The sequence below is a fragment of the Callithrix jacchus genome, chromosome 9 (genome assembly GCF_049354715.1).
Source record: "Callithrix jacchus isolate 240 chromosome 9, calJac240_pri, whole genome shotgun sequence".
In the NCBI taxonomy this organism is placed as follows: domain Eukaryota; kingdom Metazoa; phylum Chordata; class Mammalia; order Primates; family Cebidae; genus Callithrix; species Callithrix jacchus.
In genome coordinates this window covers 35,264,190-35,281,320 of record NC_133510.1, presented here as the reverse complement: position 1 = coordinate 35,281,320, position 17,131 = coordinate 35,264,190, and the positions used below count along the sequence as shown (strand labels likewise).

The window sequence follows — 17,131 nt, the reverse complement described above, 5'->3', positions numbered from 1 at the left end:
AGTAGAGACAAGATTTCACCATGTTGGCCAGGATAGTCTCGATCTCTTGACCTCATGATCCACCTGCCTTGGACTCCCAAAGTGCTGGGATTACAGGAGTGAGCCACCGGGCCCGGCCAAGAGGGTGAAGTCTTGTTTGTCACATGTACTTATGAGGAAAGGTTCGTTTAGGTGACATGACTCACTTCAAGTTGCAGTGCTTTGTGTTAAGATCTTAATTTAAAACATTGTACTCATTACAATCAGTAAAAGTCATGGAAGACCACGAGTAAATTCTGTAAAAACTAACTGGACAATTGATCAAATGTATACTGACTAGTACCATCATTTTCTTTCAAAAAGATTAATAAAACCTAAATATGAGTTTCATACAAACATACTTTCTACATATGCTTAGGTCAATCCTCATAATCAAGTAGAATATAAATGAAATTGTAGACAACATATATTTCCTCCAAATTAAATATTGTATCATAAAATAATACACAAAATTTGGCATAATTTAGTTGTATTGAATATCTTTAAAGACCAACTTCTACCTTGTAAATCAGACTCAAGGACTGCCATTTGAAAAGCTCCTCCTGGCTGGGAGTGGTGGCTCATGCCTGTAATCCCAGCACTTTGGGAGGCCGAGGCAGGCGGATCACGAGGTCAAGAGATCCAGACCATCCTGGCCAACATGGGGAAACCTCGTCTCTACTAAAAATACAAAAAAAATTAGCTGGGCGTGGTGGCATGCACCTATAGTCCCAGCTATTCAGAAGGTTGAGGCAGGAGAATTGCTTGAACCTGGGAGGCGGAGGTTGCAGTGAGCCAAGGTCACACCACTGCACTCCAGCCTGGCACTTGGTGACGGAGTGAGACTGTCTCAAAAAAAAAAAAACAACAAAAAAAAAACGAAAAGCTCCTCCTTAGAAGTGTGGGTATTCATTATACTTACTTTCTTCTAATATCGGTGTATACGTATTTCTCTATTTCTCCAGAAACACAAATATGTCCAGAACAGCATATCTACAAAGAATGTGGACCCTCCAATCCTGCAACTTGTTCTAATGTGGCTCCTTTTCAAGACAGTGAATGTGTGAGCGGCTGCACCTGCCCAGAAGGTAGTACACCTATGAGAGTATTTACACTGAAACAGAACAAAAGTGAAAACCAAAGTGGGACTCAAGTCATGTCAGAGTGATGTCTTATTTGTAGCACAACATTCCAACAATTTAACTATTTCTAATCCATCCTCACAGCAAACTGCAGAGGAGGGTTAGAAAAAATTTTAACGCTAATGCATATTTCCATCTCTATAGTACCCGAGGACTCCTGTATTCCACAGAATATGCTTTAGTCCCACATTGAGTGCAGTAGGACTGTGCACTGTATAGCAGTAACTCAGACTCAGAAAATTGTTTTCTATCCTCCTATTAGTTCTCAAACAGAGTAATTGCTTTAATAAGAAGTTACCATTTTCAGTGCATGTTACACTTTAAAGAACTATCTCAAGAGTGATTTCACAACACACTGCTGGACAACTTACTGATGTTTGTAGAGTTTTGTGGTTAACCTTATACAATGTGTTCTAGATTATCTGTTGGATGACATTAGAGAGAAAGGAAAATGTGTATTAAAAGCTGAATGTCCCTGTGAATCCAACGGAAAAGTGTATCAGGCAGGAGAAGTCCGAGAAGGTCCTTGTGGTTCTCAGTGGTATGTCTGTGCTTTTTCTTCATGTATTATTGATGGTGAAATAATACCAATATTTTTATCTAATTTGAAGAAATTCCTAAATGCCCCCTTAAAATAAACTTTTAAGAAATGAAAAGCAGTCTCACTGCATTTTCTGTGTTGTTGATGTTTTGCTTTTAGAAAGGCACAGTGTTTTTTTTTATTATTAACTACATGATCTTTCCATGTACCTTTAAAAGATCATGTTCACTAACAGGAACAGTGTTTTAAATAGTAAATCACTGTTTAAAACTGTCACTTGGTAGTTGCAAATATAGAGCAAAGTACAGTGTAAGATTTTGGTTATAATAATTAATAATGCTCATTATGCCAAGAATATTTAATCAAATGTACAGTTAGAGTTGAATACTTTTCAAATAATTTTAGTATGTGGCTAGATGGTGAAGATAAATATTACATTTATTCAGCAGTAAATTTTAATGTACCAAAAGTTATTGTAGATTATTTCATGATTAAGTGAATACTCAGCTTGAGTCTTCCTTCCAAGTTCTGCAACAATAAAATGATCATTGAGATTTCCCCATTCTTCATTATGGCTTTTCTCTGAAGCTCTACATTTCTGCAGTACTACAAAATACTTTTCTAGAAATGTATTGTGTCTTCTTGGGGACATAACTTGGCTCAATAAAAAAAACCTATTTTCTCTATAAATGGAAAATGTTTTATTTTGGTTATAATATTAATATTAATTTATATTATAGTTGTATTAATAAGTTTAATTTGTATTAAGAATTAGAAATAACAGTAGTTATAATTTATTGAATGTCTATAACAGTACTGTTCAAGAGAAATATAATGTGGGCTGCAAAAATGATCTACATATATTATTCATCATCTTTTACTTCATACATTTTTAAAAGATAAGAAACAAGTGAAATTAGTTTTAGTCATATATTTTATATAATGCAATATATTGAGAATACTATCATTTAAACATAAAGTTAATATGAAATCAAGTTAATGAGAGATTTTGCAATGTTTTTTCTTATAAATCTTCAAAATCTGTGTGTATTTTACATTTATAGTGGATCTCAATTTAGACGAGACACATTTCAAAAGCTCACTCTATGTCTCTGTACCGTATTGTGTGGTACATGTCTACAATGTGGCTTGTAGCAGGTATTTTAATATTGATAATGAGCTGTGCTCCATTTAAACAAATCTCTGAAATCCAGCTTATAAGTTTTATATGCTTAATTCATGAGAAGTTATTATTTAATCAAGACTTCTGAAACATCAGGATACCACCATCAATGAGACATTTTATCAGTGCTGAGATGTTGGGTGGGAAATAAAGCTTAACCAAATGTCTTAACTTGTTATGAACTTTTAGTGTGATATTTTATTTTCACCGCAGAGAAAACACAACTGATAACCCTTAATATAACTATTACATTTCAACAGCACATGCCAAGACGCAAAGTGGTCTTGCACTGAAGCATTATGCCCTGGAAGATGTAAGGTGGAAGGAAGTTCCTTTACCACCTTTGATGGTGTTAAGTACAACCATCCTGGAAACTGCCACTTCCTGGCCATTCATGTATGTAATAGCCTGCAATATTTAAGGAAACTGATATACAAACAAAACTATTTCTCAACCAGTTTAAAACACAGTCTTCACCTTGAGTTACGATTTAAATAAATAGGCCATGCGCGGTGGCTCAGGCCTGTTATCCCAGCTCTTTGAGAGGCCGAGGCAGGCAGATCACGAGGTCAGGAGGTCGAGACCATCCCAACCAACATGGTGAAACCCCTTCTCTATTAAAAATACAAAAAAATTAGCTAGGTGTGGTGGTGCATGCCGTAATCCCAGCTACTTGGGAGGCTGAGGCAGGAGAATCACTTCAGCCAGGGAGTCGGAGGTTGCAGTGATCCGAGAATATGAGGCTGCACTCCAGCCTGGTGACCGAGGGAGACTCTGTCTCAAAAAAAAAAAGAAATTAAAAAAAAAAATCCTTCAATTACTGGTTATGTATTTCAGTATGTTTTCTATCACATACTGGCACTGATGATATTACCTGTGAGTATTAAATTAATATTACCTGTCCTCCTTGGAAATTCCTTGCCAAAAAACACAACAAATAATCTCTTATAATCATCTAAATACACTGGGAAATTATTTCATTCTCCTACTTTCCTTTGTGTGTGTTCACTACTGCTTCAAATGAAACAATCTTTTACATTCCATGAAGAATCTTCCTCTTTCATTATTCTCTTAAATTTATTGTTAGTTTTTATAACACAATAGTACCACTATGATAGAGGCTATTCTTACATTTAAATTCTTTTCAGTACTAAAATTTGAATTTGAATTTTAATAAAGAGTGATTCCATTTTGTAGTTTGTGCTACAAAGTATTAGGGATCTAGTCTACCTGAGAATTAGTGATTGTATATAATCTTTCTGGTAAGAAATGAAGATTAACAGAATTTGTGAATCCTGAAGTGAAAAATGTGGATTAACTTCCTCTAAGCTACAAAATGTAGTTGCTGCTACTAAAAGTCACGCTTCCAAAATAAAGCTTCCTGATTGCCTGCCAACATAATCTGCCTCTCCTTTTTCTTCTCTTTTTTTTTTTTTGAGATGCACTTACACTGTTTTCTCCCAGGCTGGAGTGCAATAGTGTGATCTTTGCTCACTGCAACCTCTGCCTCACAGGTTCAAGGGATTCTCCTGCCTCAGCCTCCTGAATAGCTGTGATTACAGGTGCCCACCACCACACCCAGCTAAGTTTTGTATTTTTAGTAGAGACTGAGTTTCACTATGTTGGCCAGGCTGGTCTTGAACTTCTGACCTCAGGTGATCTGTCCACCTCTGCCTCCCAAAATGCCGGGATTACAGGCATGAGCCATCGTGCCCAGCCTGTCTTTCTTTCTTTTTATGCTCCTCTAAATCCATTAGGATACAGGATGGGGAAAGTAAAAGGGAAAAATAACAAAGCATAGGGAACATTTGCTTCTTGTAGATTACAGATTACCAGACATTGAAATGAGAACTGGAAGTCCATGTTTGATATAATTTATATTACAGTTTTACAAATTAAATACCTCTCACATAAGATTTAAAAGGACATGTGAACTGTCCAGAGAAGCAGCAAAGTATGTTACTGCTAATTCCTAAGAATCCTTATGTGGCAGCACATTTCCTTTGGGGAGACAAAATGTAAAGATAAAATTAAAAAATGAAGACTATGAAAATCCGTCAATGATAGACTACATGGATATAGTTTATGCAAGATACTTGGACCATCTATAAAGCTCTTGGCCAGTCCTGATGCTATACTATGGGCCAAACTAGGTTTCTATTCTCAGAGCACTTGGATTGTAGTAGGAATTGTGCATATTTAAAATTCAAACATGCATTATGAATGAATTACATAGTAAAGCATACCATAAATAGCATTAAATGACATTCTAATAAATGTTTTAATGAAATGCAATTTTTACAGAATGAAGATTGGTCTATTAGTGTCGAGCTCCGTCCATGCCCAAGTGGTCAGACAGGAACGTGCCTAAATAGTGTTACACTTCTCTTGAGTTCTGTAAGTAATCAGCTTCCTAAGGTTTATACAGAGTTAAATCATATCACTTATTTTACAAATTCAGGATTTTTGAGGTTGAAGAAGAGAAGCTTAACTATGTACACTAAAAGCTTAAGTAAAATTGCACAGAGAATTGATAAAGTCTCTGGAGGAGCTGGCTAGTTGCAAAGTTTCTGAAGTATATTAAAATTACCATAGATATACAATCAATATATTCATTAAAGACCAAATTTATGTGTTCATTAAACTTTGCAGACCATTTATGAAGGAAGGCATTGACATTTGTTTAGAGTTTTATTTGAAATTGACATTATAAGGGGAAATAGACTTAAATGGGAAGGGAGGACAAGTAGTTTAGACTTTGGCCTTTCCAAGCTGTTTAAAACCTTTGGATACCCAAGTTACCATCTTGGGTTTCCATGTCTGCATTCACACATTGGGGATGAAGATTTCTTTACAGTCTGCTACACAGAGTTGGTATGAGAAACAATGAAGCAAAATGTGCCTTAAAAATGCTTTAAAACATTCTGTATTTTAGATATTTATAAATTAATCCAATGGCATTAAACATTTTATGACATAAAAATTGGGGTTTGTATATTACATTAAACTTAATACTGTAAATTAATATTAACTAACAAAGTGTTTTAAATATTAGTCTGTTCCAGTTGACAAATATATATTCAACAGTGATGGAACAGTCACAAATGACAAGATTGGAAATCAAGGTTATTACTATTCAGGTAAGTTTAATAACATTTTAAAATAAGTATAAGATGCAGTCATTTATTTAATTTTTAAAGATATTATGTTTCTAGTTTTTAACAGATATCAAAATATTAAACTATTTTAAGAAAGTAGAAACTATTGAACACATTGTTATTAATGTTCATAATAATTTTAACAGATAAAATACAGATCTTCAATGCATCTTCCTCATACCTTCAAGTAGAAACATACTTTCATGTAAAACTACAAATACAAATTGTTCCTGTGATGCAATTATATGTTTCTATGCCACCCCACCAATTCACAGACACCGTGGGTAAGTTCTGTGGATACAGATTTATTTCCCAAGGAAATATTACCATCATTTATTCTAATTTTCATTGTCTCTTAATTAGTAACATTAAACCAGTAAACCATTTTGACTTAATCTGTCCTTCTACATTGTAGTAAAATAATTCCAACTTGATTTTCTTAATAAAGATGCCTTTACTTATTACAAAATATATCCTCAAAGATTTTAACAATTTAAATAGTTTAAACATCTTAAATGAAGACTGTCATTTAAATGAAATTTGATAATATATGTGTTAATGTTTTACTTTGCTAGTGCTACTAAGGAAGGCTTTTACCTGTAGTTGAATAAATGAAAATACTGTAGATATAAATCTTTGGAAAATCACAGTTCATATAAGAGCTACACCATTACTTGTCTTTCTGGGAAATCATAAGGTCATTTCTTTCACTGATGTTTTCTGTCTTAGAAATCAGTTCCTAACTACAGCCTTGGATGTTGAGCAAAACAAAGATTATGGAAAATTCCAGAAAGAGTATTAATTTATAAACAGTAGAAATTTTTGTAATCACATTTACTTGAGAAGGTAACTTATTTACACAAAGGAAAAAATGTAACTCATAGGTCAGAAGGGTCCAGGTAAAAAAGGCGTATAGCACTCAACATGATTCTACTCTCCACACTGAAATCATGCAAATGTGAGTCATAAGTTCTTACTTGGAAGCATTCTTTCTGTTGGCTCCTCAAAAGAGGTAAGAGTACAGTGATAAACAGGAAAAACACAGTATTCATGGAAAATGGTGTTTCAGTGCTCCTGGAATTCAAATGAAAGGGAATTTCAGTGAAATCTGAAATGCCTCGAAATTTTACTTAATGTATAAAGGCTAATGAAAACATATTCTCAGATAGCTTCTACAGGTTTTCACTTGAGCAAAGAACTGAATGTGCAGTGAGGATGAGACTCCAAAGATACCGAGTAGGTGAGATGTGAAACTTTGTTGTGTGCTCTTATACAGGACTCTGTGGTTCCTATAACAACAAAGCCGAGGATGATTTCATGTCAAGTCAGAATATATTGGAGAAGACATCTCAGGCATTTGCTAATTCTTGGGAAATGATGTCCTGTCCTAAAGGAAACCCCTCTTCATGTATCAGTATAGAAAAAGGTAATATTAATTATCAAAATCTATAATTACATATTTGGTGCTAGGAAGTATGTGCTTATTCTGGTAATAATATGAACACATCAGATAATCCTGGTTTTAGCTAGTGTTTGCTGTACTGTCTGAATTTTAGAGGACACAACAGAGGAGCAGTCTGGCTGGCTGATGTTAGTTCTACAAAATAAAGATTTCACTGGGAATTCATCTTTGTTTCTTTTTCTATACTTACTCTTTTCCTTCTTATACAATTTTTACCATAATTATAGAATAACAAGACTTGAGATTTGGGGAATATTTAGTTTTTCAGTTGTTCCCTCCTTTAATTTAGTTGTAAAAATGTTGGTTGAAATACCAAGACTCACTCAAACTGGGGAAGCTGATTGATGATAGAGCTATAGCTAGGTTCAGATGTCCTAACTATTGCTGTCCAAGCCCCAATGTAGGCATTAATTAAATTTGACACTGGTATTATTCAGCTTACTTTTATACTTACCAGAAGGCTTTTAAAATATTAGTTCAATTTGTTTCTCCCCAAACTCATGAACAGCATGGGCAGGACTATTATCCCCATTAATGTAGATATTGATAATGGAGCACAGAGAGGGTTAAGAAGGAGCCTTAGTGAATAAGGATGACAGCTGAGCAATCAAAGGATTTTGAATCCAAGTCATGCTTTGGTTTTCCCCCTGGTATTGCTGATACTAATAAATGCTTTATTTTGTATTGCTTCTTTCATAAAAAAATGAGTGCAATGGAAGCTAAGTTAAAATGTATTATATTGGGCCAGGCGCGGTGGCTCACGCCTGTAATCCCAGCACTTTGGGAGGCCGAGGTGGGTGGATCATGAAGTCAAGAGATGGAGACCATCCTGGTCAACATGGTGAAACCCCGTCTCTACTAAAAATACAAAAAAATTAGCTGGGCATGGTGGTGCGTGCCTGTAATCCCAGCTACTCAGGAGGCTGAGGCAGGAGAATTGCCTGAACCCAGGAGGCGGAGGTTGCGGTGAGCTGAGATTGCGCCATTGCACTCCAGACTGGGTCACAAGAGCGAAACTCTGTCTCAAAAAAAACAAAACAAAGCAAAACAAAAACGATGTATTATATTGACATGTTGTTTCTAAATTAATACATATTTGAAATAGTATTATTATAATATTATTATAATCTGATAAGACTATTTTAAACATTACTAAGGCAATTCCTTTTCAAAGCTTTGTCTACTAATTTTGATTTAAAAGAGCTGGTAGAAGCATTAACATAAACATCATAATATATATTTCAGGGTTTTGATTATCATATTATTTTGGCTTTGGAGTTTTGCAGTGAAAACAGTTATAATGAGAATATAGATCTCATAAGAAACCAAGTCAATTTATGTTAAGCAGACTATATACCATGACTTTGGAGAGAGAGAGAAATTAATTAAATTAAATTTTCAGTTTTATATTGAAATTAACATAAAATGCAGAAAATTAAACTGTATTTTAATAATCTGTTAGTAGTATTTAGATAAAAAGTGGTGATACTGGGTTGCCAATTTGTTAAAATTCTGGAAATAATTGGTCTCAGTTTGTTTTTAAAGGAGACCTTCCAAAAGTCATTAGGTCAAGTGCTTGCTACTCAGATGCTATTGTTATGATTTTTATTTTTGTTAATTTAATACTATGCTAGTTATTTATAAGCCAACTGAATATCAGTTAAAAATCAAAACAAAATTAGTGTATTGGAATTACAGATACTGGTTGTGCTAATATATGATCTTCAGGAAAACTGATATAATCTTCTGAGGTGACAGGGATGGTGTGGTCGGGGGGTGTTGTGGTTAGTTTATTTACCAACTCAACACAGTTTAGCTATAAATATATATTTTAAAGTTGAAAGGCATCTAAAGATATAATATGGTTCCCTAATTTCATTTTTATATAGAAACTGCATTTCAGAGAAGGTTAATTGATTTAATAAAAAAAAAAAACAAAGCTAATAAAGACTTTGTCTCTTGGTGTAAGATTTTTTAATTACAGCATGCTAATTTTGCTTATAGTGACAGGTTAAATGTATTACAGCAAAACACTTTAAAAATTGTTTTAATAGACAGAACGGTTACAATTTTATATCTTTTCTTTTAATTAAAGAATTATGACTGGGTGCAGTGGCTCACACCTGTAATCCCAACACTTTGGGAGGTTGAGGTGGGCGGATCATGAGGTCAGGAGATCAAGACAATCTTGGCTAACGTGGTGAAACCCTGTCTCTACTAAAACTACCAAAATCAGCTGGGCGTGATGGTGTGCACCTGTAGTTCCAGCTACTCCGGAGGCTCAGGCAGGAGAATTGCTTGAACCTGGGAGGCAAAGATTGCAGTGAGCTGAGATGGCGCTACTGCACTCCAGCCTGGGCTACAGAAAAAAAAAAAGAATTATGACATTGAAACTAATTTTGAGTGCACCGATTTTCTTCCAGGAAAGTTTGCTGAAAGGCACTGTGGAATTCTTCTTGATTCAAGCGGGCCTTTTGCTTCCTGCCACCCAATTGTGAACCCTAAACCCTATCATGAGGTATGTGAGGCTCTAACATTAACAGCTCTTGTCGAAAAATACTTTACAGATATTGACAAAAGCATGTAGATATTAAATATTTTCAAATAACAACCATTGTCAATAAATTAAAGTATATCCTTAGATAGGCATTAGATTCTATTAATTTATTCATATATTAGATTAAAGTGGTGCTGGAAAATAACCCCAAATAAGAAAAATCTTGAATAAATGTCTCTTTTTGGCTTTTCTAAATGTTTTGACAAGCAGGCTAATAATTCATTTACTGTTTGAATATTTAAAAATGTTTTTGAAAGTTTCAAAGAAGCTTTTTGGGGGTAGAATTGTTAAGGAACTAAATTATTATACTCAGTTTACCTGATCTTTCAAGTAATTTCATAATGCAGGATAATTTGTTTATTTTCAAGGAATGCAAAAAATATACTTGCACTTGTGAAAACAGTGAAGACTGCCTATGTACAATTTTAGGCAACTATGTGAAAGCATGTGCTGAGAAGGAAACATACATAGTAGGATGGAGAACTGGCCTATGTGGTAAGCAGCAGAGAAGCTTTCAATAATGACTTCCTTCTCAGTTTCACTATAGTCCTGTTTGTGTGTGTGTGTGTGTGTGTGTGTGTGTGTGTGGTTTAGGCATATGAGTTTACAAATTTTTACCTGGTTCTTTCAAAGATGATTTTTTTGTTTTATTTTTTAATATCCTTATGTAATCCTTCCGTATTTTACTTCTTGATTTATTGATTTTAATTTAATACATTCATATATAAAGAAAAACCAGTATACATATGTATTTATATATAAAAATATGGTTCTGTTCAATTATTGTGTGCTGAAATTTAAATAATGTTCTGACTGATAATGTATTTGTAAATGACATTTTAATATGAATAATTTATGTTGAGAAAAAACAAAAATGAACCAATAAATTAGAAGCTCAACTATCATATTTTTAAAACCTTGCTTTGTTTTAAAATATTTATTGCATTGTTTGAATATGACTTCACAAAAATGCTTGATTACCACAAGAAAAACAAAAAAACAAACAGCAAACTTTGTAGAAACACATCTCTTGTAGATTATATGTAACACCTCATTGCCTGTATCCAGTTAATTGATAAGGTCTGTCCATTTCACCTTCCAAATCTTTCTCAGTTATTCACATCTCTCCATCTTTATTGCCACCAACCAGGTTCAAGAAACCACCATTGTTTTTCTCTTGAGTAACTGCAATAAGCCTCCTTCAATATTCACTCTTGGCTTCCTCTAATCCATTTTCTACAGATAAACCAGGATAATCTTTAAAACCAAGCCAAATCACACTAAGCTTATCATGTGACACTTCAGTCTAAAACAAGTTAATGATGTCTCATTGCTCTAAGGCTAAATACCAAACTCCTTAAGGGGACCCTGTAAATTTTAACCACTGAGTCACTCTGTCTCTGGCCATACAGCTTTTATTTTTCTATGTGCTCTTTAAAATAATCATTCTCCCACTGAGTTAGGCTATTCTTCAGACATAGAATCACCTCTCCCTGGGCTGTCTCCTTGCTCTTCATCTACCCACCCTCTTCACTAAGCGTAGATCCCCATCTGTACATTCTTAGTACCTCCCCTCTTGTTTCTCATAGCACGTACCACGACAGTCCTTCCATTGGGAATATACACCACATGAAAGCAATGTATTACCTCTCCTGTTTATGGGCCAATACCAAGCAAAGTGTTTAAACATAAAATAGAAATTCAGCATTGACTGAAAACAAAAAAGAATTTAAAAAACCCAATGAACAAGCACTTTCAAAAAATTCATAGTCTCTATTATGAATATTTCATGATAATATCTATAAACATGGAGCTGAAGTAAAATTGTTTATTTCCCTAGATATACACATAATCATTCTTTCTTTTGTCTCTGTACCAACAGAACATTCTTGTCCAAGTGGCCTAGTTTTCAAGTACAATGTAAAAGCCTGTAATAGTTCTTGCCGATCATTGTCAGAGAGAGATAGGAGCTGTGATGTGGAAGATGTTCCAGTTGATGGATGCACCTGCCCTGATGAAATGTACCAGAATAATGAAGGAAACTGTGTTCCAAAATCTCAGTGTGACTGCTACATAAATGACGAGGTCATGAAACCAGGCAAACTCATCCATATTGATGACAATAAATGGTATGGAGATTACATGTATACTTACTATGACACCGAAATCAAGAGACTCCATTGTTTTCAGAGAAATGGTCTTTTGCCAGTATGAAGGCTTTTTAGATCTGCCATACTTTTAATTTTTCTTTTTTTTTTTTTTTTGAGACGGAGTTTTGCTGTTGTTACCCAGGCTGGAGTGCAATGGCGTGATCTCGGCTCACCGCAACCTCCGCCTCCTGGGTTCAGGCAATTCTTCTGCCTCAGCCTCCTGTGTAGCTGGGATTACAAGCACGTGCCATCGTGCCCAGCTAATTTTTTATATTTTTAGTAGAGACAGGGTTTCACCATGTTGACCAGGATGGTCTTGATCTCTTGACCTCGTGATCCACCTGCCTCAGCCTCCCAAAGTGCTGGGATTACAGGCTTGAGCCACCATGCCTGGCCTAATTTTTATTTCTTAATAAAAATATCTTATACTCTGGAAGTCTCCTTGCATCCTAATGGATATAGATGATTTATCCTACTCTAGTTTTGTTTTAAACACCAGTAAAAAAGTATTCTGGCAGCTTCTACTACAGACAATGTGAAATGAATTCTTATTCAGAAGATGCTCTCTATCTGTCTCTCAGCAGGGCACAAACCATTAGGAGGAGGTTTATATACTAGAGCATGGTAGCAGAAGGGGCCAGGCACTACCTGAGGAAGTTAAGGAAAACTTCTCAGAGAAGACAGCATATGAATTGTGCTAGGGAATGAAACTTTTTCCAGACAAAATTGAAATGTAGAGGCTGATTTCCTGTGGAATAATCAGAATACTCAGATGTAGAAAATGCCTGAAAAAAATTTACACATGTGAGTTTCTTTTGTACAGGATTGGGCTAGAAACATTGACAGTGGTCAGATCATAACCAAGAATTTAGACTTAGTTCCTGAAGAATTGAAGAATTTTGACTATTTTGTAATGGCCGAGGAGGCTATGATTCCTACAGTTTGGAGCAAAGTAATTTCCTTCCTTCCCCTACCCTCCCCTCCCTTTCCCTCCCCTCCCTCCTTGTTTTCTCTTTTTGAGACAGAGTCTCACTTTGATTGCCCAGTCTGGAGTTCAGTGGTACAGTTTTGGCTCACTGCAGTCCCAGCCTTTGTGGGCTCGAGCGATTCTTCCACCTCAGCCTCCTGAGTAGCTGGCACTACAGGGGTACACCACCAAACCCAATTAATTTTTTGTATTTTTAGTGGATATGGGATTACACCATGTTGCCCAAGCTGGTCTTGAACTCTTGGACTTAAGCAATCCACCTGCCTTGGCTTCCCAAAGTGCTGGGATTCAGGCATGAGCCACTGTGCTCTGCCTGGAACAAAGAAATTTAAGCATATTTCTAATTCCATAGAAAGATGTATGAATTGTTGATAATGTAATTGCCAAAATGAAGTAGCCACTCAAAAATACTTTGACTATTCCTCCTCTCTTTTCCTTGATTGGATGAGGCTATCATTTAGGAACAAGTAATTTTTCTTGGTCATTCAAAAAGAAAGCTTAGGTAACTCTTTTATGTCAAAGCCCATGAACCTTTGGTTGAGGCTTGATAATGATAATTTCTTTTCCTCTGTAATTTTTGGGGAATCAGCAGATTAACTTTTTAATGGTGCTTAATAAACAATTACTATTTTATTTGTTTTAGACATTAGAAAATATGCAGTCTGCTCTTATTTTCATGTGAATCAATAAATTAACTTTTCAGTGAATCAGGGTAATGCCTCCAAATTATGGTTTCCTTCACCACTACTGTATCTGAGACTCTCGTCAGCTGGCACCACTGTGATAGCTGTCTTGATTGCTCATTATTGCTGTCTCTCTGTCCTGTGTTTCCTGAATTACTGCAAGAATGTCTAGCCTAAAGCCATGTGTATACCTATGTAACAAACCTGCACATTCTGCACATGTATCCCAGAAATTAAAGTATAATATAATAATAATAATAAAGAATGTGTAGCTTAAAACACTATTCTGTTAGGGCCATCGGCCTCCTCAGAAACTTGAATGACTGACAGTTACCTGAAGAACAGATAGAAACTTGCAAGTCATTTAAGGCCATCTGAAATCTGGCCCCATTCTACACATACCGCTTCTTCCCATTTTGCATCCTGCCTTCCATCCAAACATGACTCATTGGAGTCACTGGAACATATCTTGTTCTCTCCTGTGTCACAATTTGGCATCTTATCAGAAGTATTAAATTGTTCTTGTCATCAAGATCCAGCCATCCTTTCCATGAGGTTTTCTCTGATATCCATAAAACCTTATTTGTACATTCCTGTAATATTTACAAGGCGATATCTTATCCTTTGGTACATTTCATGCATCATCTGGGGATGGTGCCTCATTCATTTAATTAATTATCCTTGAAACTTGATGTCTAAATAATAATTTTGTTTTATTTCCAGTGTCTGTCGGGATGGAATTCTTCTTTGCCAGATTCCCATTGATTTAGCCCTACGTAAGTGTTGAAATCATGGTTCAAGCTTAAAAAACCTACTTTGGCTAAAGAAAACAGGTCAATAGGCTCTTGAGCAATGATAATTTTTATTATTCTGCAGAAAATTGTTCTGGAGGGGCTGAGTATGTAGACTGCAGGGATCCCAAGGCACAGAGAAGAACTGACAGAACATGCAGTACTCGGAACATACCTGTTTTTGATGTAAGTAACGTAACATGTAACATAGTAACATAAGAGTTTAGCCTTTGAAAGGTTTCCTTGTTTCGGGTCCTAGGAAACTACAATTTTAATGAAAAATAATTAGAAGGTGATGCTCTTTTTGCCTTTTACTTTCAGTTGTCAAATGTTGACTCCAAATATGTACTTGGCATATTTAAACATTTAAATTAATGCTGATGATATAACATGATTAGAATGGTGCTCATGGTGTATATTTTATATTTATTCCTGTAGGAGAACTTGCCTTGCAAACGTGGGTGCTTTTGTCCAGAAGGAATGGTTCGGAATTCTAAAGGGATATGTGTCTTTCCTGATGACTGTCCATGTTCTTTTGGTGGACGAGAATATGATGAAGGAAGTGTTACTCCTGTTGGCTGCAATGAATGGTGCTTAATAAAGGATTCTTATTTTGTTTTGGATATTAGAAAATATGCAGTCTGTTCATATTTTCATAGGAGAGAAGAAGTTACACTTTGGGATATTTGAAACAAATGACCAGATATAGTTAGAAAAAGAAGCCATTTATGTATGTATATATGTTTGAGATGGAGTCTTGCTCTGTCACCCACGCTGGTTCAAGCAATTCTCCTGCCTCAGCTTCCCATGTAGCTGGGACCACAGGCGTGTGCTGCCATGCTTGGCTAATTTTTTGTGTTTTTAATAGAGGCCAGCTTTCACTGTGTTAGCCAGGACGGTCTCAGTCCCCTAACCTGTGATCCACCTGCCTTGGCCTCCCAAAGTGCTGGGATTATAGGTGTGAGCCACCACATCCAGCAAGATGCTATTTTTAAAATAGAACTTTATGTAAATTGTATAAAATGAACATCCTACATTATAATGAAGGCAATTGCAAAATTTAATTTAATAGGAAACATAACTTTATGCTTCTTTACAAAAGCAATATTAGCGTATGGATCCTGGCGTAATATATTCACTACACTCTCTCATCTTTTCCTTTTAGTACTTGCATTAAAGGATCTTGGAGTTGTACGCAAAATGAATGTCAAACCATCTGCCACATTTATGGGGAAGGTCATGTTAGAACTTTCGATGGGAAAAGTTACAGTTTTGATGGTCTCTGCCAGTATTCATTTCTTGAGGTAACTTATTTGTATATTAGTTCCAAATAATTTTATTTTCAAAATGGGAAATATTTTTAATGGTCCCTATATGTATCTAGAAGGCAGTAAAATGTATATCATGTACTTCTGGCTCTGGATGCTAGGAATAGATTTCAATACTGGCTCCATCTTTTATCAGATGCATGACTTTGGGCACATTCCTTAACCTCTTAGTGTCTCAGTTTCTGTCACTTACAGAATGAGCATGAAAACAGCACCTACTTGAAACCAAAGTAGAGCACACACTGCAGCACATACCAGTGCTCAATAAATAAATGCTAGATATGATTGTTCTAACAACAGCACTGGCAGCAAAACTTACGGCTACTATTTATGACTGCTTCCTTGTCAGGCAAATGTATAGATTTCATTGCATTTAGGAATTACGATACTACAAGACTGATACTGTTATTTCTATGATGCAGACGAAGAAATTGAGGTTTAGAGAGGTCAAGCAACTTACGCTACCAAATAGAAAATGTCATAGTAAACCTAGACCTGTTTGATTCCAGAGTTCATGCTTGTTACACACATTCCAGAGTTCATCTTATTAAGCTTCTAGCTTCCTAACTAATATTTAAGGGCTGCAACTTGGATTGTATTATATTTATGGATTAATTTTGTTTGAATATCAAGTTTTGCGTAAGTCTTTCAGGAAATAAGGCCAACTTTATCTAGCTATTTACAGAGCCTAGAAATAAATTTGTGATCACAAACATATAAACTTTAAATACTTAGATATCTGTGGTATAATTCTGAATTTGTGCAGAAGTAATGGGAAAATAATTGAGTCAAAACATGTTAACTAGAGTGGACTTGGCCAAGGATATCTATAAATGTTGTCAAACTATTGTCTTTTGGAAATTCTGTGACGTAGCATGTGGCGATTTACTGAGTTTAAGGCAAATATTCTCTCTAAGAATGTTTGTCTGACACAAACACTGTAGTTGAGTTCTGTGTCTCTGATATTCACAGACGATTATAATTTCTATTTTAAAGGATTATTGTGGTCATGAAAATGGCACATTTCGTATTTTAACGGAGAGTGTTCCATGCTGTGAAGACGGGCTAACGTGCTCGAGAAAAATCATTGTTTCTTTTCAGGTAAAGTACTATTTTCTTTACTTTTTCTC

The 17,131-nt window shown here is 35.3% G+C and overlaps 1 protein-coding gene across 1 annotated transcript in view; it reads left to right on the top strand.

Annotated features, from left to right (window-relative positions):
• Nucleotides 1-17,131, top strand: part of MUC19 (mucin 19, oligomeric) — a 160,623-nt gene that overhangs the window by 20,683 nt on the left and 122,809 nt on the right. The window contains 15 exon segments of the mRNA XM_078338154.1: nucleotides 984-1,106; nucleotides 1,578-1,701; nucleotides 3,145-3,280; nucleotides 5,189-5,281; nucleotides 5,940-6,024; nucleotides 6,189-6,326; nucleotides 7,319-7,468; nucleotides 9,928-10,022; nucleotides 10,430-10,556; nucleotides 11,944-12,190; nucleotides 14,606-14,658; nucleotides 14,759-14,859; nucleotides 15,112-15,263; nucleotides 15,839-15,977; nucleotides 16,998-17,102. Of these exon segments, the coding sequence (XP_078194280.1) occupies nucleotides 984-1,106; nucleotides 1,578-1,701; nucleotides 3,145-3,280; nucleotides 5,189-5,281; nucleotides 5,940-6,024; nucleotides 6,189-6,326; nucleotides 7,319-7,468; nucleotides 9,928-10,022; nucleotides 10,430-10,556; nucleotides 11,944-12,190; nucleotides 14,606-14,658; nucleotides 14,759-14,859; nucleotides 15,112-15,263; nucleotides 15,839-15,977; nucleotides 16,998-17,102 (1,868 nt within the window).